A 25,801-nucleotide genomic window follows, 5' to 3' on the forward strand; every position below is an offset into this window, starting at 1 on the left:
AAACAATGATATACATTAAAAGCTTAAGACAATAAGAATTCTAGTTTTCATGAACATGGCAAAAGATGAGGATCTGTCTCTTCATAAATTGGGGGAAGAAGGAACAGAAACACTGTGTTCATACATGGATGATTTTCTACCTTCGGCACCTGTCATGAGATTATAAAAACAAAGATGGGTACTGATACAAGGAAAAGTAAGAAAATCTCTCTGTCAGAGGATAATCCAGTCTAAGGAGGAGTCGGAAGGGTGCATCCCCCCACCACACTCATGAGTCTCCAAATCCAAACGGGAACCATGGAAAATAGAAGACCCAGGTAGGGAACCAGGAGGACAGGAGTTCCCAACAGGATTTTGCAACTGATCGTGGAGGCAGGAGCTAGGAAAATCCTGCATGTGAGAAGGCAAATGTGGGGGGTAATACCCTGGAGGCCAGACCCTCAGGGTAATCTGTCCTTTCTGCTCACTCTGTGTAGGCCTTGTTCTCTGTGTAGGCCTTGTTCTCGTTAGTCTATGATGAAGTAACACTCCTCAGCTAGCACAGTGTCTGAGCTTTGGCACCCTCCCACACACAACATGAACAGGGATCTCTCCTTTTCTAACTATGTCCTCTCTCAGATGTTTCAGTGAACAGTTCATTAATGACTTTTGGAGATAATAATTTGTCAAATTAAAGTATGGGAAAATTGTCATTTGTTGTTTTATTTTAAAGTCCTCCCCAGAGGGAATTTCCTTATCTGATAAAGATACAAAAATTCATAGCCAGCATTATATTTGACAGTGAATTATTAAAAACTTTCTCTCCAAATTTGAGAATGAAATAGAGATGTTTGGTTCTGACAGCACAAAAATGCAAGAAATAGAATAAAAGAATAATGATTGGAAAGAAGGAAATAGGAAATGCCATTTCTGTGAATGATTCAATTATTATGTAGAAAATACAGGAGTTTATTCAGATACATCATTCAGATACTTATTATACTAGCATAACTTATTAGAAAAGGAAAATTTAAACAGATGTCATTTACAGTAGCCTAAAAAAATCACATTTTTAAGAATAAGTCTAGTAAAAGAAAGACAAGACTATTCGACAAAAATACTTAAAAATCATGGCTCAGAGAAACTAAAAAAAAAAAAGCCCAAGTAAATGGAGGGATATATATAATACTCATTAGTTTGATTCTTCCCAAACTTATCTGTAGATTCAATACAATCCCAATCAAAATCACAGCAGGTATTTTTCTGAAAATTAATGAACAATGTATAAAATTTACATAAAAATGAAGAAGGAAACTAGCCAAGGCAATCTTGAGAAAGGGACAAAGTTAGAAGACTTAGACTTTAGTGCATCTAGACTTATGACAACAAAGAATGTTAGTTCAAGGATAGCAAAATATATCAATGGCACAGAATAGTCCAGAAAAACAAAGAAGTGTCTTTTTTTTAAAGATTTTATTTACTTATTTGAGACAGAGAACATGCAGAACAAGAGAGAGCGCACATGAGCATGAGGGTGAGGAGGGACTGAGGGAAAAGAAAACACAGACTCCTTGCTGAGCAGGGATCCTGACACTGGGCTCCATCCCAGGACTCTGAGATCATGACCTGAGCCAAAGGCAGATGTTTAACCGCCTAACCCACTGAGCCACCCAGGTGCCCTTAGAAGTGTCTTTCAATAGAGTGCTTTGTTAATTGAATATCCAGGCAGAACAACATGTCTCTTAAGTCCTACTCATACCATACACAAAAAATTTAATCCTAGATAACTTTCAGGCAAACCTGGAAAGGTAAAACAATAAAATTTCTAGAAGATATTATTAGAAAATATTATGTTTCAGAGGGGTTAGCAAACATTACTTCTTTAGTGAACAAAAAAAACACATTGCTTACCATAAGGAAAATGAGTTGTCAATTGGACTGCATAGATATCTGCTTTACATTCAAATATAGCATTAAAAAATACTAATTAAAAGGAAGTCACAGAAGGAACAGAATAAGTTTCAGTCCATATATCCAACACAGGATTCAAATCCAGAATATATAAGGAGGTCCCATACCAAGAGACAAAAAGCATAGCAGGAGAAGGGACAAAAGTAGGATGTGTTGTTCTACATTGTTAGTCATCACAAAAATGCAAATTACAACCATAGCAAAGTACCAGTACCATCAGAATGTCAGAATGCCTAATAACAAAACTCTCATAATATCACATACTGCTGAGGAGGGGAGCAAGGAGAATCTGATCTTTCCCTGGTGAGAGTGTAAAGGAATATAATCACTTGGGAAAATTATCTAATGTTGACCATATGCTTACCCTAGGACTGAGAAAGTTCATCACTTGGTAAGTATCAGCTAGAAATATGTATATATGTATACCAAAATAAAAGCAAAAACTATGGACAAGAGTGTTCCTAGCATAATTATTAATAACTGCTAGAAATGGGAAACAGTCCAAACACACATCCATCAACAGAGTGGGTACCTAAACCATGGCACATTCACACAATGGAATATTCACAGGAACAAAATGAGCAAACTCTGCTGCTTGCAATACCACAAATGGGTCACACAAACATAAGGTTGAGTGAAATAAGATAGGCTCACAAAAATCACATGGTGTACTTCCACTTCAAAAGCAGACAAAACTAATCTATGGTGTTAGATGTCAGTGGCTTCCCAAGGGCATGGAGGGGGTTGGGCTTTTGGGGAGTGAGATTTTTGTGAAAATTCATCAAGATGTGTATTTATGAATTACATGTCTATACAAATGTTTATTTTAAAATACAAAGAAGCCAGCGTTAAATATGTAATTGTAATATTTAAGATCTGGAAGAAAAACTACAAAGCATCTTATTCAGTGGCTCTGTTCTGTGGGCCAAAACGGAGATGAAGTGGCTAAAGGGTAATGTCTGTGGTTGAATCAGTGGAGGAACTAGAGCAGAATGGGGTTCCTGGTGCTTTCCAGGGCAGGAAGCCTTTTCCAGCTTTCCCTGTCAAAGTAAACACTGGTGTTCTCTTCAGTTTTAGATGTCATTGCCATAAAACATGAGACATAAGAAATCCTAGAAATAGAGGTAGGGGGCATCTGGGTAGCTCAGTCAGTTGAGCATCAGACTTTTGGTTTCAGCTCAGGTCATTATCTCATGATCATAGGACTGAGCCTGGCATCAGGCTCTGTTCAGTGAGGATTCTGCTTCATATTCTTCCTCCCTCTACCTCTATGCCTCCCTGCTCATGCTCTCTCTCTCAAATAAATAAATAAAATCTTGAAGAAAAAAAAAATAGATGTAGGAAGGTAATCCCTTAAAGGAACTTGCCAGACTGCACTAACCCTTATGGGAAAGACTAAAAGAGAGCTCTCTCCTTATCCATTCAATTCCAACACTTTTCAGTATGACCCTCTGATGCATATTCATCTTGCCTATGTAGGGGATGAGCACGGTGGACATATTATTCTCAGATTTAAATTTTTTCTCAGAGAAGCAGTGATGGTATGGCTGCACACTGATCATTTTACTCACTGATCATTATACTCACTAATAAAAACATTAATGTTTTCTAAACACATAAAGCTTACAACTCTCAATTGGAATCTTCCTCATGTGTAAATCCCACAACTTCCCATAACCCTCCATGCAGTGAGGATGAGTTCTTTTACTCAGCTAAGGAAGCTGCCTCTCCCAGAGAGTTGGTGAGTGCTCAGAAATCACTGTCCATGAAGGACATGATTCAGGAGACCTAAGTTACAGGTGGGATTTGCATTTCATGTAGTACTCCTTAGATGCTAATTATAAGGCATATGGTTAATTATATGCTCATTATTTTTGTGGCTGAGTAATAAGACAGTGAATTGGACAGAATCTTCTACTAGCCTATCTCAAGAACTGTTCTGTTCATAGATAACATTTCTATTCACAGCTGTTTTTATGGACATGATTCACACCACCTAGTTGGCTGTGTCCACACATTTCTTTCAGCATGTTATTTAGAATAGAAGGCAAGTAATAGTGGAGTTTGCTGAACTCTGCGCCCAGCCCTGTGCTTGGGTATGATCATGCCCATTTCCAGCAAGACTAACTAGGAGTGTTCTTGGGCACAAGACAGGAAAGGATAAGAAGCTCCAGCTCCTCCCACTCCAGGTTCCAGTCCCCAGGACCTGTTCCCACTCTCCCAGTGCACAAGCAGCAGCCACCTTCCTCACCTTCACCACTGGCAGGAAGGTAAAGAACACCCAGCTAGCCCTGGACCTACTCCTCCAGCTTGTCCCCTCCTCTCACTTTACATTGCCAAGATGCTATCTTGCTACCTTCTCCACTAGGAGAAAGTAGAGGGTAATTTAATCTAATTGAGTCAACAAAAACATGTGTTTTCTAGGCCCACAGCTCATAGGACAAACAGGGCAACAAGGACTTGACAAATATTTAATCATGATGAATGGAATCAGATTAACTCAGATCCTCCCTAAAGAAGCTCTAGCCTTCCTCCCAAGTATGGCTGAGCTTGGTAGAGTAGAGGCTGGTACAAGACCTCAATCATACATCTTCTTCCCAGGCTGGTGTGTACCCCTTGCTGTCTGCCCTTCACATCGTGCTTTGATGCCAGACTGAGGACACCTCTGCAGTCAGCAGGCAGAAACAGCTTTTGCCTTCATATCATGGGTCTCTAACCTCCTGAAAAGGACTATTTCTCCTTATCACAGACTCAGGAAAAGTTTAACATCATCACTATGAATTGTCAAGTTACTTTTATTCAAATGTCTTACACAAATTGTTTTGAATGGCATATTTTTCATTATTACATGATAAACATTTATCATCATGATAAGAGCCCCTGCAATAGCATCTTAACCAAAATGCCTTTCCAAGAGATAGGACATTTCAGCAATGATTAAACTTCCTCTTACTGATAATTTCTTTTGCCAAAAAATGATGCTTTTAATAAATACACATTGAAGACTTACCTGAGCTATTGAAGATAGGTGCAGACAGGTGATGTTTCATTTCACCAGGCCAAACTAAGTGCCTACTAGATGAAGAGCAATGTGCTAGATTTGGAAAAGATGGGAAAATAGAATTCATCTCTTCTCCCTAGTTCAGCTCAAGATGGTAGAGGGCAGGTATGAGTGGGGCTTAGTAAGACCAAAGAGGGGATGGAAAATGAAAGACGCTCCCTTTCTGGCTGCAGATTGCTAGGTAAATGGCATTTTTAACTGTTCTAAAGAATGATGCTAAAAAATGTGCAAAGCAACTGGGAAGCTGTTTAGTAAAGAACATCCTTGGGGAAGGGTCAGTCTCCAAAATTTTTTTTCCTAAGGTCAGACTAGACCAGCCCTGACTGCGCATGTGCCGGATGAGGGGATGGAGATGAGGGAGATGGGGGCATTATGGACATATGAGATGAAGACAAGAGCCCATACCCTCCCACTCCAAAAATTCTGGATGACAGTTTCAAAGGCTGGATCCTGAGAGAAGGAAAGGAATGAGATGGGATGGCTGAGACCAGTAATATTTACATGCAAGTGATAAGGCGGAACTGGGCCATATTACCTATCTGTAAGGTTTGCCACTGTCTGCAAAAGAAAGCTGGGCAAAAACGGAGAGAGGACTGACTGAAATGCAGAGTAGGGAACACACTAAAAGAATTTTTCTTCCAGGGATCAAAGACTTTCCCTCTGCCTATACTAGGCTCTGAAGTGATGGATTAATCCACAAACATTTTTATTGCTCTCTGGCCACATGCAAACCTCTCTGAGGGGTCTGGTTGGATGATAGAGCATGCCAGCACATGGTGACAGACTCGGGGAGAGATTGCAATGGGAAGAAAATTAGGGAATATGTAACATTTCATGAAAGCTCCTGAAAGGCAGGAGCTGGCTGCCCCCTGTTTCTCTTGTACATACTTCATGAGCCTGTATTAAATTAGGCACTTAATCGGAAAATCTGTTTTTAATTCACCCACGGTGTAAAATGTCATCAAAGCAGACATTCCAAGAGTCCTTTTGCCCCTCTCAGTTCAGTTTCTTCCTGCTGCACACCTGGGAAGGAAGTGCCTTGGCACTGCCCATGGTGACAAAAGGCAATTAAGAAGGTACATGTGCTTAGTCTGGATGGGCTGTGAGTGGCTTGTGACAGAGGACTGAGCTGATCCTTGATGCAGAGACTAACAGAGGAACTGACATTTTGCAGTGCTCCTAAGAAAAGGGCGAGGACAGGCTTTATTCCACTCAACTTCAGGTTGCCCTGAAGAACATCAGCTCTACCCAATGAAATAACATGTTTTCAATTGTCCCTGGTCCCTGTTTCAAACACCAGGGCAGAGAGACTCCCGACAGTCTTCGGTCGGACTTTTGCCATTTGCCCTCTTTCTTTCCATGAAGCTTATTCCAGCAATGGGTCCAGACACCTCAAATACAATCCTGAGCATGTCACAGATGTCTGTTTGTGTTGTGTCTACAAGCACTTGCGGGTCCAGTGGGCTATGATGGTGATTTGAGCAGCTGAAAGCCTGCTGTCTACCGTGTGAAGGCCAGGAGTCCCATCACCATACAGCAAGTAGATTGCAATAAAACCCCTTGTTCTTCAGGCACAGATTATGTTCTGATGGCGCCTGGTAAATGAATTCCATTGACCAGAGCAGGGGGAGGAGGCTGACTTCCCTTTGCTCTCAGCAGGACTCCCTCCCCACCAGCAGCCCCTGCTCTCCTTCTGGACCCCTAAACTTCTTTCTCCAGCCACTCCTGCTGAGTGTACTGCCTTTCCAGCCTTAACACTGGCGGTGTCTCTTCTTTTGATCTTTTACCAGCTGCTTCCTTTTTCACAAATGCTTCCTCTAAAACCCATTTCACCCATGAAAGTTTTCATTGATTTCCTACCACTGTAAGATCCATAAAAGAGTATGAGAAAGAGATTGGAGGTCACTGAAAAGGCAGGTCCCCCTGCAGCTGGCCAAGCCTGTTCACATAGCAACATCTGTGCCTCATTTTAGTCACTGTTAGTGCTGAAAAAAGTCCCGCGTAACAGGAGCAAGAAAAAACTAAAAACAGTGATTAGATCTAGCCCCCTTCCCACCCAACCCTGGGCATCTGAGACTGCCTTGCTGAGAGAGGGACCACCAGGGAGGGAGAAGATGGTCTTTTAATAAGTTGATAAATCACTTAAAATAAGGTGTAAAAAAGCAGGATTGAAAGAAAGCAAAGACAGGATTATGGAAATTTTACTCTGAAAATGAAGAATGGCAGGGACGAATGAATGAAGACGAATCTAGAAAGACCGGAAGTGAGTGGGAAGGAATGAGCTGGGTGTGGAGCAAGTACTTTGGGCTCTGGGAGGAAGAGAGAGCCCAAGTGCCAGGTCGGTGCTGGTGACAGGGAAAGGGACAGGCAAAAAGGATTTGCTTCTAATGAGTACTTCTGTGGGTTTGCACCTGTCTCCTTTTGGTTTTCTTTAAAGATGCCTGTTGGGGAAGTAGCCATAGTGTCCCTCCCGCTGGAGGGGATCCGTTGCCCCCATCAGTGCCCAAGGTCCAGAATATTTCCCTCAGATGGAGGCCAGGAATTAAGCTGTTGCTGATCCCGGGTTCACCTTCCTTATTAGCAGAAATCATTCCCTGTTCTGGGGTGAATGCTGATCTTGCCAAGTCTGCTTTCCCTCTGTGAGTAAAGCTTTGTTCCAACCTGAACTGTGTGTATCGAGTTCTCCTTGGTGACCCCAATCTAATATGTATACGGATGAAGTTCTCAGTGACTGCTCTCATTCTATTTAAGTGTCTATACCACGTGGCACCTGTTTCAGCCCACTAGTTTATCTGCCCCCCCTGCAGAAGGGAATGGGGGCCTCTGCCTGCAACAGGAGAGGGGTGCATACAGCCCACCACCCTGCATTTGCTATCTGGAGACTGTGCTGAGGTGGGAGAGCAGCACACACTGCAGACACTGATCTTGCTGGGTCTCCCTTTGTGAATAAGGCATTGTTCCAAACAATACCTTTTGTCTGGCAACCACAACTCCACAGCTGGTGCAGTGAGCTGAGGCCTGTGGTGGGACCGCCACTGCTGGTGGTGTGTTCTGGTGCTCTTCACTGTCCTCCACGGAGTGAGGATCCTCACTGGGGGTTGTTAGCTGGAGCCTCCTGCTCCACAATGCAGGGGAAGATTTAGATATATTTTGTATTGCTATTCTCAGTTACTTGAATGCTGCTGTTTTGAGACAGGGTGACCCGCAGCCCAACAGTTATGTAATTGTATCTGCCGAAGTCAAACACAGATCCTCCAACTGCTGTTCATTTCATGACAGATTAGCGAAGCTTAAAACTGTTTCTTGTGATTGATTGGTCAAGAGGAGAACTGTTGGTCCCCTGAAACTAGTTTAAGTTAAAATAAAAAACAGAGTTCAGCCTCAAAAATTCCCTGAGGAGACAAAACTAGTTCAGTCATACAAACAAAGCTTAAGTTAACTTTTTTTTTTTTTTTTTTCAAGACTAACTTGCCCTATGTTATTTCTTGTTTATGTCTTTGGAAATCATAAGCAAAACTTAAACTGCTTCCCAATATTGGTATGAGGTAACCAGTAACAAAATCCCTATCATTTAAGGAAATTTTAATGTAATAACTAATCAATGTGAAGATTAGTCCCTGACTGCTCACTATATAAGCTCTTCTATGGCAGTATAGAGCCTCAATCCATGTTTTAGTTTGAGTGTTCTGGGTGCAAACTTTTTGGTGTGTGTGTAATAAACTTTTACTGATTACTACTTTTGACATTGACTACAAACAAAAGCATTCCATGTTCTGACAACTGAGTCTTCCCCTTTCTCAAAACAACCCCAACCTCAAATCATCCCATCTGCAGCTTGTTTGCTCCCCACTAAAAACAGCACATCCATCCTTTTAAGACACTCTGAGGAGCTGGTACATTCTCCCCATTGCAATAACCTAAATAACCTTACTTTCCCAGTTCTTGTCTTTGACTCAGAAATGGAGACAGCAACATGTTTCTAGGACAGCTGGGATGTGACCCCACTCCCTTCAACCTACCCCATCTCTCCATCTAGTGTTTTCTTTCAGTGAACAAATATCTGAAGTCTTCCCATTGGCCTGTAGTCCTGCAGGGCCAGAACCTGGGTTCCTCTTCCCCTATCTCACTCTGCTGATACAATAACACCGCAGCATGTTCCTGCCATGGGGGTCTCACTTCTTGTGCACTCCTTTCTCCAGACCCCTCTATAACTGATCTCCCTTTGTGTCTCTGCTCAGATGTCCTGTCCCCAACCAGCCTATCTAAAACCACTAGCTGCATTTTTCTTCCCAGAACTCACCACTGCCTGAAATATTTATTTAATCTACTCTATGCACCAGTTCAAGTAAGGCACAGTGGTGACAATGACACAGGGATCCAGGACCCTGGCTGGAGTAATGATACAAGAGAATTTGATTACATGACTTGAGCAAAAGCATCAAATCAGTTTGTGGTTAACTCTAGTGAAGGGGAGAAGGAGAGAGTTATCAGGAGGGGAACAGAGAGGAATTTCAGTGATATTTAGTATTTTTTTCAAGTCAGCCATTAGTACATACACAGATATTCATTATATTTTTTAATTTCTGTATACCTGAATTATTTATAGTAATAAAAAGACAGTAGCCTGGAGAAGAGAAAATATAAATGGTACAGACAAAAATTGTTTCAAAAAAGTTTTAGAAGTGCAGTCAGTGGGAGATGAAGGAAGTTGATTTTTAAAGTGACATTTAAGATAAATTCCATGAAGTTAGAGTGAGTTATTCATTCATTCATTCACTTGCTGTTCCATCTCTAGCACCTAGAGAAGTTGTCCAGAGCATAAAAACATTAAGTAAATACAGATTTTTCTCAGCTATCCATAAGCAGAGTGTTCCAATGAAACCTTTCACAACCCAAAATGACAAATCATGAAGCAAATACCATTAATTTATATGAAAAATGTTTTGAGCATTCCCAGATCCCAAAAATAACCTCTCTCAGGCTTTTCTAGCATCTTAGGACACATCTTGCTAACAGACACACAAAATGAATTAAGATAAAGCAGATGCTCACAGACACAGTTCAAAGCTACGGCCGCTTGATGCTGAGATGTGGGGTACAGTTTCTGGGGAAGGAGCTTGTGGGGCCACCCTCACTGCTCAGGCTGCGTGCTTCCTCTGCAACATCTTCCTGAAAAACCGACACTGAATGCTGGTTTTGCTTTTCACCCTTCCTCATAAAAGCAAAAATACTCTTCAGATTTCCTTTAGTTACCACAAACAGGTACTAATGTAGGTCTTTTGAAGAAGTGAAGTGACTAATGAGAACTTTTTAAAAGTAGGATGTACTGTACCTTTAAATGAATAAATGAGTGAATGAGTGAAGTCCACAAAATCATGTTTGTATGTGGATGGGAATGATATAGTAGATGATGCAGAGAACAGTTTCTCGTTGGAAGCAGTGAAGCTCCTGTGAGAAATGAGAACTACAAGATTCAGAGCAAACACTGAGGGATTGGCCTTTGACAAGGTAACTGTTCTTATGTTATAAAGTAAGACAGAACTTTTGGGGCCAGATGCAGCAAACTTGTAAAATTGCTAATGACAGTGTTCTTCTCTGAGGGCTTCTGTGTTTTCAAAGAAGTAAAACCAGGGGTGGAGGCAAATGAGGTGTGAGGGCTTGGAGGAAAGGAAGTGTGAAATCGTTCCAGAGTAGAGGAAGGTGAACTTCCTTTTGACCTGTACAGTACAGGAATTGAAAGCTGAGGTATTTATCCAAATGAGAACCTGAGTAGTTGATCAGAAAACTTTGAAAGCAGATTGGAAGTAGTCCAGCAGATCTGGCTGAAGCCTAGACCTAGGCCTGACTATGAAGATTGGTAAGGACACTGGTAAAGAAAGAGTAGGACCCTGAAAGTGGGGTGTGGGCCTGTGATCAAACTCAGACGTGACTAAGAAGTTTGAACTCTCAAACTCTCCTGAGCTCCCCCTTGGTAATAAACAGGAGAGCAACTTTTCTTAACCAACAGCCATTTCATGGCTGTACCTGAGTCATTTGCTTCTCAAGCTGATGTGGATTTGCCTCAAGATTCATCCCCAATACCCTCCATTTTCTCCAGGAGTCTAACAAGATACCAGTATGTTTTGAATAGAGAAGTAGAAAGTCCACTTCAAGTCAAAATATCCTGTCTACTGAAAATGTCAAACTTCACCACTCTGTTTAAGGAGCATGTAAAGGATAGAAATCTATAGATGTCACACAGGGAGAATGAAATATAAGGCTTGAATGGACCAATATCTTTAGTCAGTGCACTCACATAGAATTTGAGATTTTGTGTGTTGGCTTGAGCACTTAGAAGACATGTCAATTTTATGCACTGGCATAGAATTGGTTAATCCTTGGCAAACAGACAAAAGAGTCCGAAGGCTCATACTAATTACTCATGACCTACCCTCTAGCCCCAAGAAGTCCCTTAAGAGAACTCATTGGTCACTTCCTTCCTGGAGAAGAGGATGTGGAAGAGGGCATCAGTGTTGTGGGAAACCCTGGGATGGTTGTCCTCTGAAATAGGGGTCACAAAAATTGAATTGAATCTTCTTTTCCCAGTAGGAATAATGGGATCCTGAGACAGAAGAAGCCAAGGAAGTGCTTCACTATTGTCATCAGGTGGGCACAGTTTCCATAATAAGCTTCAGAGACTTATACTAAAAGGCAAAACAGTCATGGAGTTCATGGTAGTGAATTATATGAGCAGCTTCCCACATAAAATTGGGGGGAAAATCTGCATCCTAACTCAACTCAAGGATCATAAGAAGGATTAAAGACCTCAGCTACTTCCCAGATCTAAATGTGTTCCTTGAAAGGAGGCTATGTCTCTTTGAGAAAGAACACTGCAGCACAGGCAAGGATGTGTTTAGTGCTTCCCCTCACACTTTCCTCAGAGGAATGCAGTGAAAAAACACAAGTGTCTTGTGGCCATTTATCAGGGAACTTGTGCATTGGTGAAAAGAACAAGATCTCCATATATAGTTGCTAATTTTCTGCAGTCTTCAGTGACACATAATACCCTCTGATTCATTAGACAAAGAAGATGCCTATGAAGGACAGGCAGTAGATGCATTCTTGAGCTAAGTCCGTACAATAGTTGATCCTGTAGGATAGTGGACCAATCCTGTGGTTATTTCCCCAGCTCCAGAATGAGTCCCAGGAAAGATACATCAAATAATTATCAGAGTCTCCATTTTTTTCCATATTATTTTAAGAAAGTTTCCGCATTCACACCAAGACAATAAAAAGAAAAAAATATGACATCCTGATGCAAATGGCAGATGTTAGTGCCAATGATTCCTTAAAATTACTCTGCAAAGTGAGAGACAAATTTTTGCACACACACGTTAAATACAAAATATAATTCTTCTTGGTCTACTTTTTATTTTATAGGCAATGTTAAGTCAGATTGGAGAATCTATTCTAACCTCATGAGGCTACATGATTTAAAGGTGACCAAAGCAAGCAAAAACCTTTCAGCAGGGCCAGGTTGTAGTGCAAGCTGCCTGGCCACACTGACCTTCCGTAATGGCACAATACATTGAGGGGAGGTCTCGACAAACCTCAATGGGAGAATCACCGTACAGATCCCGAGGATTTAGTTAAAGTCTCTGCCTTCTTATTCTGACTACTCATCTCCACTAAAAGCAACTCTTAGATGCCCTGGTTCAGATTGAGGACCTGATTATGAGAAACAGTGTGACCAGACAAGTTGAGCTGTGCATCATAACCAACCAACCATAAAGTTGGTCTTCTCTTACATGGTGGTTAAAAAACTGGGCCCAGGCATGTCTGGAAGGCACACATAATTTTCAGGAGGAAGTTGCTCAGATTCCCATGGCAGCTGTGTCTGGTGCTTTGCCACCTCTTCTTCCACGCATGCCTGTATCTGGCCTTGGGAGTATATGTGGGGCAAGGCACCTGTCAAAGGTAATACACAACTACTAATGCAAGTTCAGAATCCTCATATGCAGAAAAGAAAATAGATTTTCATCTTGATTTCATGGTAAATTCAGACTATAAAAGGATGTCTTCATGGTCTTTGTGTCCCCGAGGGGTTTATGCATGAGGTATCAGAACAACTCCAACAGGGATAACTGGCTTATAGTGGTGCCATAAATATAGCAAAGCTACAGTTTGTCCCTTCAATATAGCCTTTTCCTATCATGATGAAATGGGGTTTAATGAGCATTGGATTATTCACCTATTAATTCTGGAGACAGTGTCAGGAGGGAGTATAGACAAACTTGCATTGTCTCCTGGTGACAAGAAAGCTGACGGCACTTTCAATGTCTCCTTTATTGCAGATATGAACTTTTTATCTGCTGAAGAGCAGAACTGGTGGATGGAATAGTGTATCTTCTAACTGCTCCTTCAAACCCACTTTACATGCTACTTGCCCTGCTTTGTATCCATAAGAGCTGACTTGTGAAAACATCAACAGTTCCTTTCCCCTTCTGACTTCTGGCTGGCTTCAGTCAATGGGAAGGACATTAGAAATCAAAGGGAGTAAAAGGAGTGAAGTCAAGATAATTCACACAGCCCCCTCCCAGCAAAGTTACTGTTGCTGGCTGTAACCAACTGCAGAAGAGCACAGGTTCCATCAGAGGCCTCTTGCCATCCAGTTCCCTGCATCTCTATGTTCTGCTATTTCCCTCTCTCAACCTTCAACCAGTCTGAAGGAGTGCCACATACTGGTTAAATTCCCTCTAAGTTAACCCAATTTGAGCAGCCATGTGTTTCTAGCCAGGATTCTGACAGCTGCACTAGGAAAATGCAAGAAACGAGTCAGGTAGATTGAGTGTCCATTTGATGCTTGTTTTCTCTATTTTGAAGTAAAACCAGTCATTCCAACTGATAAATTATCTCAGCACTATTCAGGTGCTTAAACACAGGGCCATAAAAGAGAGAGTAGTGGCAATTCATTTAAGAGTGTTTTTGAATTTAAAGTAGAGGTAGAAAACTAATCTAGGAGGAAACTGATGTGGGAGGTTAGCAGGGGAGTGACTGATGAACTGGAGACATCAGTGGAGGAAGGTGTTTATGTGGTGATCTGGAGCAGATGACCACAAGTGTCCGAGAGAGAGATGTGAGATGAAGAATTCAAGTGGCAGCTACTGGAGACAAAGTTCAGATATAATGAAGCTTGAATATTGAATGGAGAGTGCTGAGAAACTGAGGGGCTCAAGATCCAAGGGTATTTAAGAGTGAGAAGGAGTGACTGAGGCCTGAGGAAGGCACCAGTGAGGATAGGTGGGAGGTGGAGAGACAGAGGGTGCAGCATCATGGGGGAGGAAATGTTAAGGAGGAAAGAAGACCTGTAAATTAGAAGCAGCAGCTTGGCACAAGGAAGGCACCAATACCACCACGAGACATGAAAATATGGGGGAGAAGAGAAGACCATGGCTTTTAGTGAAAGACATTAGGGATATCTAGGCATCAGTAAGGCAACATGAAAAGGGAGCAGAGCTAGAACAGCTGTCAGGTCTCCTTCCTGGGGATGTCTGGGTTGTAGGCTCCTCTGGAGCACTGTGTCAGGGTCACACAGCAGCTTCTATGACCAAGATCAGATTTTAAAACAAATTGGAACTTCATGTCATCTTTGCTGTCAAAGAATTCAAAGATGGCTCATGCATTCAAAGGTCATATTCTCATAAACTCTCTCCCTACCTTTCAGGAAAGACACAGGTTGCCATTTAACAAATATAGATTCTAAACTGTAGAAAGGGCACATTTATCCTAAGAGTGCCAGGGACAGAAATATAACTAGAAAGATCTATTTCCCACTATTTAGTGCCCTGGGGATCCTAAACCTTTTGAAATCAGACACTTTATACAACTACCACTTCTAGGAGAGTCCCCAGTAAACATTTTCATCTCAAGGAATCACACAGAGTAGAACAAAAACTGAAGAAGAGGTCGGTTGTCTGGGCTATAACAACAGTACTGACCAAGCAAAGCAGATGAGACCTCAGATCCCCTTGCTCTTTGCTCTCACTACCTTTGTCTCACACATAATACTCCACAAAAGAACAACATTTAATAAACATTGACTGAAACCCTAGAGTCCTGTGCAGTGTGCAGAACTGGGTGCATTAACCACACTTTTGTATAATCATTGGAAATAGCATGTACCACCTTCAAAACTGAAGATTATTATTCTAGATATTAAATATGTAAAATATTATTTTAAAAACACTTATGACATTCTTACAAGTCAAATTTATGCCCTTGTACATTTTTTAGAAGATTTTATTTATTTGAGAGAGAGAGAGCACAAGTGGAGGGAGGGGCAGAGGGAAAGGGAGATCTCTCTGCTCTCAGCTGAGCAGAGAGCCCAATGCAGGGCTTGAATCCTGGAATCATGACCTAAGCTGAAGGCAGACGCCTGACAGACAGCCACTTAGGCACCCTGCACTTGTAACTGATGACTTAAAAACTCCAGAGGAAAAAATATAAATGGATAAAATACAATTTTACACAATGTAAACAACTAAAAAATTAGAAGACTAACAAATGCTAAATCTTTTGTCAAGATACAGTTTTTTTTTTTTTTTTTTTTTAACACATAAAATGTTTCCTTACAAACTGTCTTCCTTTTCCAAGGGAGAATATGTATTTGGAGAGTATACAATTTGAATGCTGATTATTTTAACATGAAAAGTGATTATATGAAAAAACTATAGAAGGCCTCAGAAAAGTGACAGTTACATAGCATAAGCCATTTGGGTAGAATACTGCATTTGTGTCTTTTCTTACAGAGCAGAGCAAGATGTGTTTTGAAATATACATATTTTCCCATAGTGGAATCTTTAGTAAGTTATTTCATATTTCCTGTGATTTTCCAGCATTAACCTGAATAAATATGGATGCCAAAATTCTCCACTCCAGAGCACCCCCATGATGAGCACCTTTTCTTCTCCCAAGAGTGGTCTTGGGTGTTTTTCTACTGATGTTGGTGATGGGTCAAGTTTCCTTTAGTCTTCAAATGATGTATATCTATTAATTCCATCCCATCACAACATGAGCAACAAGGAGGTAGCACATTCCAACTGTGCAGGAGACAACCATCATTGGGAAGCCCAATCTGAAAAACAAAGAAAAGTGGATTGTGGTGTCTGGTATCTGGTAAGTACTGTAAGATCTAGACTCATTATTACATTTTTTATTGCATCGTTATATTTGTCATGATTTAGGAGCTTTCTGTATCTATAAAGTCAATTACTTCTTATTTCTAGAAATTGAAAAGTTGGTTTTAGTCTAGATGGTATGGATGTATGCCTTCATTAGATATATGACATTTTGAGATGTGCTTATAATTTTTGCAAATGTTAGTTGACATTTTATAGCCTCAACTTATTCATCTATAATATTAGAGTGTTGATATTGATAATGACACTTACAACTGCCAATATTGTGTAACTGGACCATTATTTAAATCTCTGCATCATCTTCCAATTGTCCTGAGAAAACTGGTTTCCCAGAAAGGTCATATTTCCACAGACCCGGGAAGTTTGTAATGCTTAAAATTGAAGAGAGCTTCAGAGGCAGGATTGGGAAATAGTATTTTGTCTTAGGAAGGGAAGATGAGAGTGTAGATAGGCACAAATACAAAAGAAGTCATAAAAAGATGAAAGTTCCCCTCACTATATGCCTCCCATAATATACTTGTATTCCCACAAACCCCTATCCAGGCTAATAAATCCCAGTCAATTCCCACTTTGCATTTGGAACTCATGCTTTGAAGACATTGCTTAGTGGTTCATTGTCACTGAGGGAAGTTACTGCAAAGATGGAAGTTTTTGTCTTGAAAAACCTTTAAAAAATCACTGGTAAGAGCCTAGTTTGTGATAATGACAAGAATTTTGACATTTCCCTGACCTTCCTTTCCCTGACCATGGCATGAGGAGTGGCTACTCAGAAAGAGCCACAGCAAGGCTCTCTTCACAAGGCTGTAATTTAAACACAGAAACTACATCCACAAGTGAAATAGTTCCTTAAATTCCAAGCCAGAATTAGACATTTCAGGAAGGGGGTAGCTGCTGCTGCTTCTTAAAATTAAATAAATAAATAAACATTTAAAAAAATTTAAAAATGTTTATTTATTTGACAGGAAGAGAGAAAGAATACAAGCAAGTGGAGCAGCAGGCAGAGAGAGAGGGAGAACCAGGCTCCCTGCAGTGCCAGGAGTCCAATGCAGAGCTTGATCCCAGGATCCTGGGATCATGACCTGAACTGAAGGCAGATGCTTAACCGACTGAGCTACCCAGTGCCCCAAGGAGGTGGTAGCTTCTATTCTGACATTTCTTTTACAAAACAGAAAACCGAAACAACAGGTTTTACTAAGATTATCTAAATTTCTTGAGATTAATAAACTTGGTTATTGTTTTTTTTTTAAGTACCTAGATATGTTTGCAATAAGTCAACCCTGATCATTGAATTCTGGAAAAATACACCCAGGAACAGTGTCTGGTCAACTCCAAGCACCACAGATATCATCACAAGCTTTCATACAAATGCAAACCTTTCTTCACACTGTGACAGATTGTGTTAAATTACATCAATGTTGAGTAAGATGTTGAACACGTCAACCTGGGTCCTGGGACATCTGGTATGTTTCAGAGGCAAATCTGCCTTGCAAGAGATGGATCCCACAAAAAGAAGACATTATACTTGGGGAGTCCAAACCCAGAGGAAGTTCCCTGTAGATGGTTCTGGTGTGCTTCCAATTAAGAGTTACTGGTGGCTCAGAGATAACACCGATCCTAAGAAGGAGCATCATCTGGGGATCTGACACCATCAGAAAAATGACTGTTTACTTAGTATCTAGACACCATGTAAATCCTCACACAGATGACCACATCAACGGCTTATATCGCCTTTCAAGTCTATTATCATTGCACCCACTGTACAGATGGAATTTGGAAAAGGAAGCAAGTTTATCCAGGTCACTTGGGTAACCTGTTATGGTATAGACATTCAAACCCATTCAATCTAACTCTAAAGTCCATGTTCAAAATCATTATACATTCTGCTTCCCTGTGGGTATAAATAAACCATAAAATGATAATATACCACTCAGAAATAAGTGACGTACTGAATATCTGCTATACCTTGAGGGTTTCATCGATAAACATTGACATTTCCCAAACACAATAAGGTAGGCCATACATATCATCCCTATTTTATAGACAAAGAAACTGAAGCTTAAATGTATTAAGGAATTTCATAAAGTATACCACCACTATGATGCCGATGATATTTTGGAATATTTTTCTGGCTTCAAAACCTGCTTGCATTCCTACCACAACACATTAGTTAAGGGCCCTGCTCTTGTCCAGCTGCATGATATTGGGACATATCCATGACTCAATTTCTTCATTTTTGAAATGGAAATAGTAGTACTTACTTACTGAAGTTATTATGAGGATTATATGAGCTCATCCCTATAAATGCCTTAGACTAGTGTCTGGTCACATAATGAGCCACCAGAGCAAGATTGACGAGATACTCCTTTGAGTCCATTGAACATGACAGTGAGTCTCAGACACGATATTCAGGACTACAAAGGAGACATTTTAGTATTCACTGAGCTTTAGGAGACTGGAGCAGTCTAAGCCTATCCTAATACCACCTACAGTGCCTTAAGTAAGGAACCCCAGAGGGTACAAACTCCAGCCAAACCAGTGGGAGGAGAGAGATGGAGACAGAGACAAAAGCAGAAACAGAGAGGCAGGTGAGAGATATAGAAAAAGAGGGAGAAGGGAAGAAAAAGGAAAGGGGAGAGTGAGGAAGGTAAAGAAGGAAGGGAGAGATGGAGAGACAGAGAGACAGAGAGAGAAGGGAATTCATGTCAGATGCCAGCTCTCTTAGTTTAGATTCCAGCTTCATCATTTGTTAGTTATGACATGCCAAAGTCATAATAATCCTCACAAAGATATTTGCATGTACCATAAGATCTCTCAAGCCATAAACTTGCATACAGGAAGGATTCTATGAATGAAAAATGTGCTTTCCCAGTCCAAAGAGAACTCACTTAAGTAAATCACCCATTTTTACAGATCAAGAAACAATAAACTATAGCCCCAGGCTAATACTGGCCCACTGCCTGTTTTGGTAAATAAAGTTTTATTGGAACATATTCTCTCTCATTCATTTACTTATCAATGGTTGCTTTACCATCTAGGGTGGCTGTGTCTGGCACAGCACAGTAGAGTTGAGTAGTTGCAGTAGAAACCATGTGGTCCACAAAGCCTGAAATGTATACTATCTGACCCTTTACAAAAAATATTTTCCTCTCCCATTATAAAAAACTACAGTCTTAAGAAGGTAAAATAAAGTGCCATCTTCTTGTCAACTCCTACTCAAAATAAAAGGTACTTCCAGACCACCAAGCAACAGAAAAGTACATGAGCCACTATGTAATTTCAAATTTCTAGTACCACATATTCAAAAAACAGCAAAAGAAAACAAATGAAATTAAATTTAATAATATATTTTATTTATTCCAACATATCCAAATTATTATTTTAACATATGATCACATAAAATTCCTAATGGAATATTTTACATTCACTTTTGTATACTTAATTTTTAAAATCCAGTGTAGGTTTTCTATTTACAAGATATCTTACTTTGACTTGCCACATTTCAAGGCTCAATTGTGTCAAAGTGACTGGGGGCTGTGCCGTCCAATGCAGCTCTAGGAGCATCACAATTTCTGGTTGAAAACATGTGAAAAGGCAGGTTTAAGACCTTGACTAGATGCAGGGGATGCTAGCTCTAGATGGAGTTTTTGGAGAGGATACGCTCGAGCAAGGCCTTCTCAGAGAAAGCAGGTTCAGACTGCCTTACAGAGTCTCTGCCATCCTCTCTGTACATCTCCCCCAGAGGAGCAAGCTCATCAGAGTGACCTTTTCCTTATACATTTTGGAAGTCAAACATAGGCAAAAAGAATCCTCTAAGGTTAGGGTCAAGACAAATGATGAAGCTGTTTATTGGCAATTTGAAGACAACACTGACAACAGTGGCTACACACCTAAGTATCTGATGGGTAAAGACAAGGGTGGGGCACCTCTTTCTGTAGAAACTGCTAATGCCGGCATGTTCCTTCTTGGGGTGAGCCCCTGCTGCTTTTTCCTGGTGGTTAGCTTGATTAGTGTTTCAATGTTTCACTCACTGCCCAGGCTGGAGTCTGCTGGAAGGAGATTTATTTGAAGAAAGGGCAGTAATGACTTCCTGTCACTGCCAGCAGTTCTCTTCGTATACACATTTATGCTCTACATTTACCAAGAGCAGTTCCATTTCCCAGAAGATCCATTTGTCTTGCTCCCCAAGCCTCTCAGAAAAGCAGTACCTTTACCAAAAGGCTTAGGGAAAGCAAATTTGCTCAAAATCCAGCATCACATCATGCTTTCATTTCCCTCTGGGATTATTTTTAATCTATGCTGGCTCCAAACATCACATTCTGTTACAAAAGACAAAAACACTTGAATGTCAAAACACAAATCAAGATGCAAAATGTCAGATGGATGCCCAGACAAATGCATTCCGTTTTAGGTTAAAAACATAACTGTGATGACACACAGTACTCCCAGGAACGGAAGCTTCCAAATTGCTGGGAAACAAGCTGCTCAGAACCATGCCATTTCCAATGGGTCAGGCATTTGCACTGAGAGTGGAATTCCACACACTGAAGACTGGCCTAGTTTCAAAAGGAAATGTTTGCTAATGAAGTCTCCTACTTGAGTTTTAGACTGAAACCATTCTTCCTATCATTTTTCCTTCCCAAAAGTCTTTATAACATACCATGATTATAGATCTTAATCAAAAGTCATCTCATTGTTTTCTTTCCACAAAGGTAATGCATGTTTCTCAGCAGAACAGCTTCAGCTTCTACAAGACTGTGGGAGCTTATCACAGGGATGGACAGCTTGCCCCACCATCCATAGACCCTGGATACCTTGAGAGCCATACTCTTCAGTCCCTTAACTTGTCCTCATGTTATTCAGGGCCTCAGGACATGAATTGTTCTCTCATCCTCAGCCATCATTTGAAATTTGAACAGCCTCATACCTCATGTCTTAGATCTCTCCAGGTGACAATTAGCTAATCCACTTCATGAAGAAAGGCTGAATGAACTTCCTGCATCCTGGAAATAAAGCCCCATCATTGTATTTCCCATAGAGAGAGGAGTTCCTGGTGGGGTAGAAGGTAGTGACCCAGAGGGAGAGCTACAGAAGAGAGAAGGCACATCTAAGTTAGGAGGCGATCTTATGGTATCTTCAGAGTGTTCCCCATCATATTGTGTTGGTGATGAGCTTCCAGCAGCAGAGCTTACATGGCTAAATTTTCTTGATTAACTAGAAAGAATGACAGAGGAACAAATAGAAATCATAGTAAGGAGCAAAAGCATCAAAGTAAAAAGGCAAAACTTAGAGGGAAAAAGGCAGGTGGCAATGAAATTGTTGAAATTGTAAAAATTTGCTTTTCTCCCCATCAGAATAGCCTCAAGTTTGCATGGTTTCTTTTTCATGTGTTCAAACTTATGACATGTATGTACCATCTTTATAGCAAGCAAAAGAGAAAGAATTCGAGAAAATTATGTCTTGTTCTTTCACCTTCTGAAAAAAAAAAAAAAAGCATTTTCATTACATACTTTGTGCCCACCTCTGCTAGTTCCCTCTGTCTCTTGACCAGTACCAGTGCTCTTGGGCCATCTGTAGAGCTGGGACTCACTCTTATCTCTCCCTCCATGATATCTGCAGCCAGCCAGTCTCTCCCTTCCATGTTGGAGAACCCCTTTACCCATTGAGGGTCTCCACTGAACATAAATGGAAAGTCAGACAGCCCTGCAAATACTTGGCTTCATATGAAAACACTTTATAAATGTTTTGTTCAATACCTTTGCTGAAAATTCCTGGCTCCTCCCATATTCTCATATTTGGAATATGACCTTCCTTCTGACTTTTGTTTTTTTAATTGAATTCTACTATAGTTGACATGCAATGTTATATTAAGTTCAGGTGTGTAATATAGTGATTCAACAATTCTGTACAGTTTTCAGTGCTCATCATGGTAAGTGTACTCTCAATCCCCTTCACTTATTTCACCCATCCCCCATACCCACTTCCCCTCTGGTAATCATCAATTTGTTTTCTATATTTAAGAGTCTATTTTTTGGTTTGTCTCTCTTTCTTTTCCTTTGTTCATTTGTTTTGTTTCTCAAATTCTACATGAGTGAAATCATATGGTATTTGTCTTTCTCTGCTTGACATATTTCACTTAATATTGTACTCTCTAGCTCTGTGCATATTATTACAAATGACAAGACTTCATTCTTTTTATGGCTGAATAGCATTCCATTGTATGTATATACCCCATCTTATTTATCCATTCATCTGTTGATGAATGGACGGTGTCTATAATGTGGCTATTGCAAATGGTGCAGCAATAAACATAGGGTTTCAAGAATCCCTTCTGACTTTTTAAAGAACATCATATTTAGCTGAGTTAAATAGCAGCAGCATTCCTCATCTATACCCAGCAAGCCTTTATCTTTACCTTTCTTTTTTCCCTCTATTGAGTATTGGACTCAAACTTTGGACTGCATCTCTTTGGCCCTCCTCTAAGAACTATGTTCACCAAGAGCTTTTTTCTTTCATTCCTTTAATGCCTCCTTTTGACTGACATCTTCTTCTATCCTATAAACACCTGCAAATCTTCCTTTGTTACAAATAATTGTTCCTCTCCTTATTCCAACCCCTCTAAAATTACTCAATGCCTTTGTTATTTACATTACACTCTTTGTTGGATAATACCTAGGCGAGATAAAAAGAAATAATAGGCACTCCCTGCCTATAAGTAGCCCACAGTGAAAGGAGCAAATAGAAAATCAAATTTGCAACACAATGTAGTGAGTACTAAACAAAGGCCCATACTCAAGATTGTGAAGGAAAGCACCAAAAGCAAGTAACTCCTTTACCTGGTGGTGCTCAACTGTTGGTGTAGGGGCTGAGCAGAAAGAGGAGGCTTGTAAGAAAAATAACTTTTAAGTCTGTTGTTCAACAGAAAATGGGAATTGAACAGCCAAAGAGGAGGAGAATGGACATGAGAAATTTCAAAGAGAGCATCCATATGGATCTACTACTTAAAATAACCTTGATGATTTATATTTTTCCTGAAAAACATTAATTTTATAAAAACTCTTTTATTAGCACATTTATATAATATCCTAATATAATTTTAATGTTTATCTCTGTAGCTTTATTCCCTTTGTACCTAATTTTTGTATTTATTCTTTTTCTTGATTAATGCCAAAGCTTTATTTATAACATCAAAAGCATTTACAAAAAAAAAAAAATCACCTCTTGACTTATCAGTTCCACTGTTTACAGTTTTCGTGTGTGTGTGTGTGTGTGTGTGTGTGTGTGTGTGTGTGTCTTTTTGTTTGTTTTTATTTAAATTCCAGTTAGTTAACATACATTGTAATATTTGTTTCAGGTGTTGAATTTACTGATTCAACAATTACATATAACACCTGGTTCTCATCACAAGTGCACTCCTAATGTCCACCATCTATTTCCCTCATTACTCACTCACCTGTCCTCAAGTAACCATAGATTTGTTCTCTATAGTTAAGAGTCTGTTTCCTGATTTGCCTCTCTCTCTTTTTCTTGCATGATCATTTGTTTTGTTTCTTAAACAATCAATCAGCTGCCAGTAAATCATAGGGGTGGGGGCCACACAAAGCCTGCTGGTGTGAATTGAATTTGCTGCATACCTTCAACAAATAGCCAACCTCCTGAGGTTAATCTTCCCATAAAATAATATTTTCTGTAAAAATAGTGTGTATAGCAATGATTAAGGTCTAGTACTGTATAAATGCTCTTGCAATAGTGAATACTATCATTGTTTTTGTTACTACTACCAAAATTCTGTTAGTGTGATTACTAGTACTTCTATTATTATTATTACTCCTTTTGATTTATCTTTTTTAAAGTGGATCACCCTTTTTCCTTTTATTTTTAATTTATAATGCAATGCAAATCAATCATTGTAGTCAGAGACAGTGGTTTTTAAATATCCAGTTATTAAATCATAGAGATTGTCTTCACAGCTTTATATACAATAGATTTTTATAGCTGTTTTGTGGACTCTTGAAACGAAGGCATATTCTCCATAGAAAAAAGAATTATATATCTAATATTTCAATTCTCAGAAATGGATAGTGTCACATGAAAGGCTTCATTACCAATGAAGTTTATATTAATTTCTCCTTTCACTTCTGACTGAACTTATATGGTTATTTTGATGCTATTATTTCTGGCGGTTAAAAACTATTATATTGACTGTCCTACTGAATTTTTTAAAGACTCCTATACTTTATATTACACATGTTTCTACCTTTATTTTTTTATTATATTATGTTAGTCACCATACAGTTCATCATTAGTTTTTGATGTAGTGTTCCATGATTCATTGTTTGCATATAACAGCCAGTGCTCTGTGCAATACATACCCTCTTTAATACCCATCATTAGGCTAACTCATCCTTCTTCCCCGTTCCCCTCAAAACCTCAAAGTTTGCTTATAAGAGTCCATAGTCTCTCATGGCTCATCTCCCCCTCCGATTTCCCTCCCCTTTATTTTTCCTTTCCTTCTCCTAATGCCCTCCATGCTATTCCTTATGTTCCACAAATGAGTGAAACCATATGATAATTGACTTTCTCTGCATTGACATATTTCACTTAGCATAATCTCTTCCAGCCCTATCCACGTTGATGCAAAAGTGGGGTATTCATCTTTTGTGAAGGTTAAGTAATATTCCATTGTATACATACAATGTATGTATACAGAAGAAGACCACATCCTCTTTATCCATTCATCTGTTGAAGGACATCTCAGCTCCTTCCATAGTTTTGCTATTGTGGACATTGCTGCTATGAACATTGGGGTACATATGACTCTTCTTTTTATAACATTTATCTTTTGGGTAAATACTCAGTAGTGCAATTGCTGAATCATAGGATAGCTCTTTTTTTTAACTTTTTGAGGAATCTCCACAATTTTCCAAAGTGGCTGTACCAACTTGCATTCCCATCAGCAATAAAAAAGGTTCTTGGCCTTTCCCTTAAGATCATAAACACAACAAGGATGCCCAAACTTGCCACTGTTGTTCAACATAGTACTAGAAGTCCTAGCAAAAGCAATCAGACAACAAAAAGAAATAAAAGGTATTCAAATTGGCACGGAAGAAGACAAACACTCTCTTTACAGGTGACATGATACTTTATGTGGAATACCCTAAAGACTTCGCCCCTACATTACTAGAACTCATACAGCAATTCAGTAATGTGGCAGGATACAAAATCAATGCACATAAATACATATTCTTATTTATATATGTATTCTTATACAATAACAAGGTAACTTTAGGAAGAGAAATTAATGAATTGATTCCATTTACAATAGCACCAAAACCCATAAGATACCTTGGAATAAACCTAACCAAAGAGGTAATGGAACTATAGAACACTAATGAAAGAAATTGAAGAAAACACAAAGAGTTGGAAAAATATTCCATGTTCATGGATCAGAAGGGTAAACATTTTTAAAATGTCTATGCTTCCCAGAGCAATCTATACTTTCAACACCATCGTGATCCAAATACTGGTGGTATTTTCAAAGTGCTGGAATAAACAATCCTAAAATTTGTATGGAACCAGAAAAGATCCCAAGTGTCAAGGAAATTTTGAAAAATGA

The 25,801-nt window shown here is 39.7% G+C and overlaps 1 protein-coding gene across 3 annotated transcripts in view; it reads right to left on the bottom strand.

Annotated features, from left to right (window-relative positions):
* OCA2 (OCA2 melanosomal transmembrane protein) overlaps positions 1-25,801 on the bottom strand; it is a 455,591-nt gene that overhangs the window by 52,342 nt on the left and 377,448 nt on the right. For 2 of the 3 annotated variants that reach the window (XM_059180246.1, XM_059180245.1), the window contains one exon: positions 14,748-16,124. The exons of the other annotated variant lie outside the window; for it this stretch is intronic. In XM_059180246.1, coding sequence (XP_059036229.1) covers positions 16,040-16,124 — 85 coding nt within the window. In that variant the 3' untranslated portion in view covers positions 14,748-16,039. Of the gene's footprint in view, positions 1-14,747; positions 16,125-25,801 lie in introns of those variants that run through there. 3 annotated transcript variants of the gene reach the window in all.

The sequence above is a fragment of the Mustela lutreola genome, chromosome 7 (genome assembly GCF_030435805.1).
Source record: "Mustela lutreola isolate mMusLut2 chromosome 7, mMusLut2.pri, whole genome shotgun sequence".
Taxonomy (NCBI): domain Eukaryota; kingdom Metazoa; phylum Chordata; class Mammalia; order Carnivora; family Mustelidae; genus Mustela; species Mustela lutreola.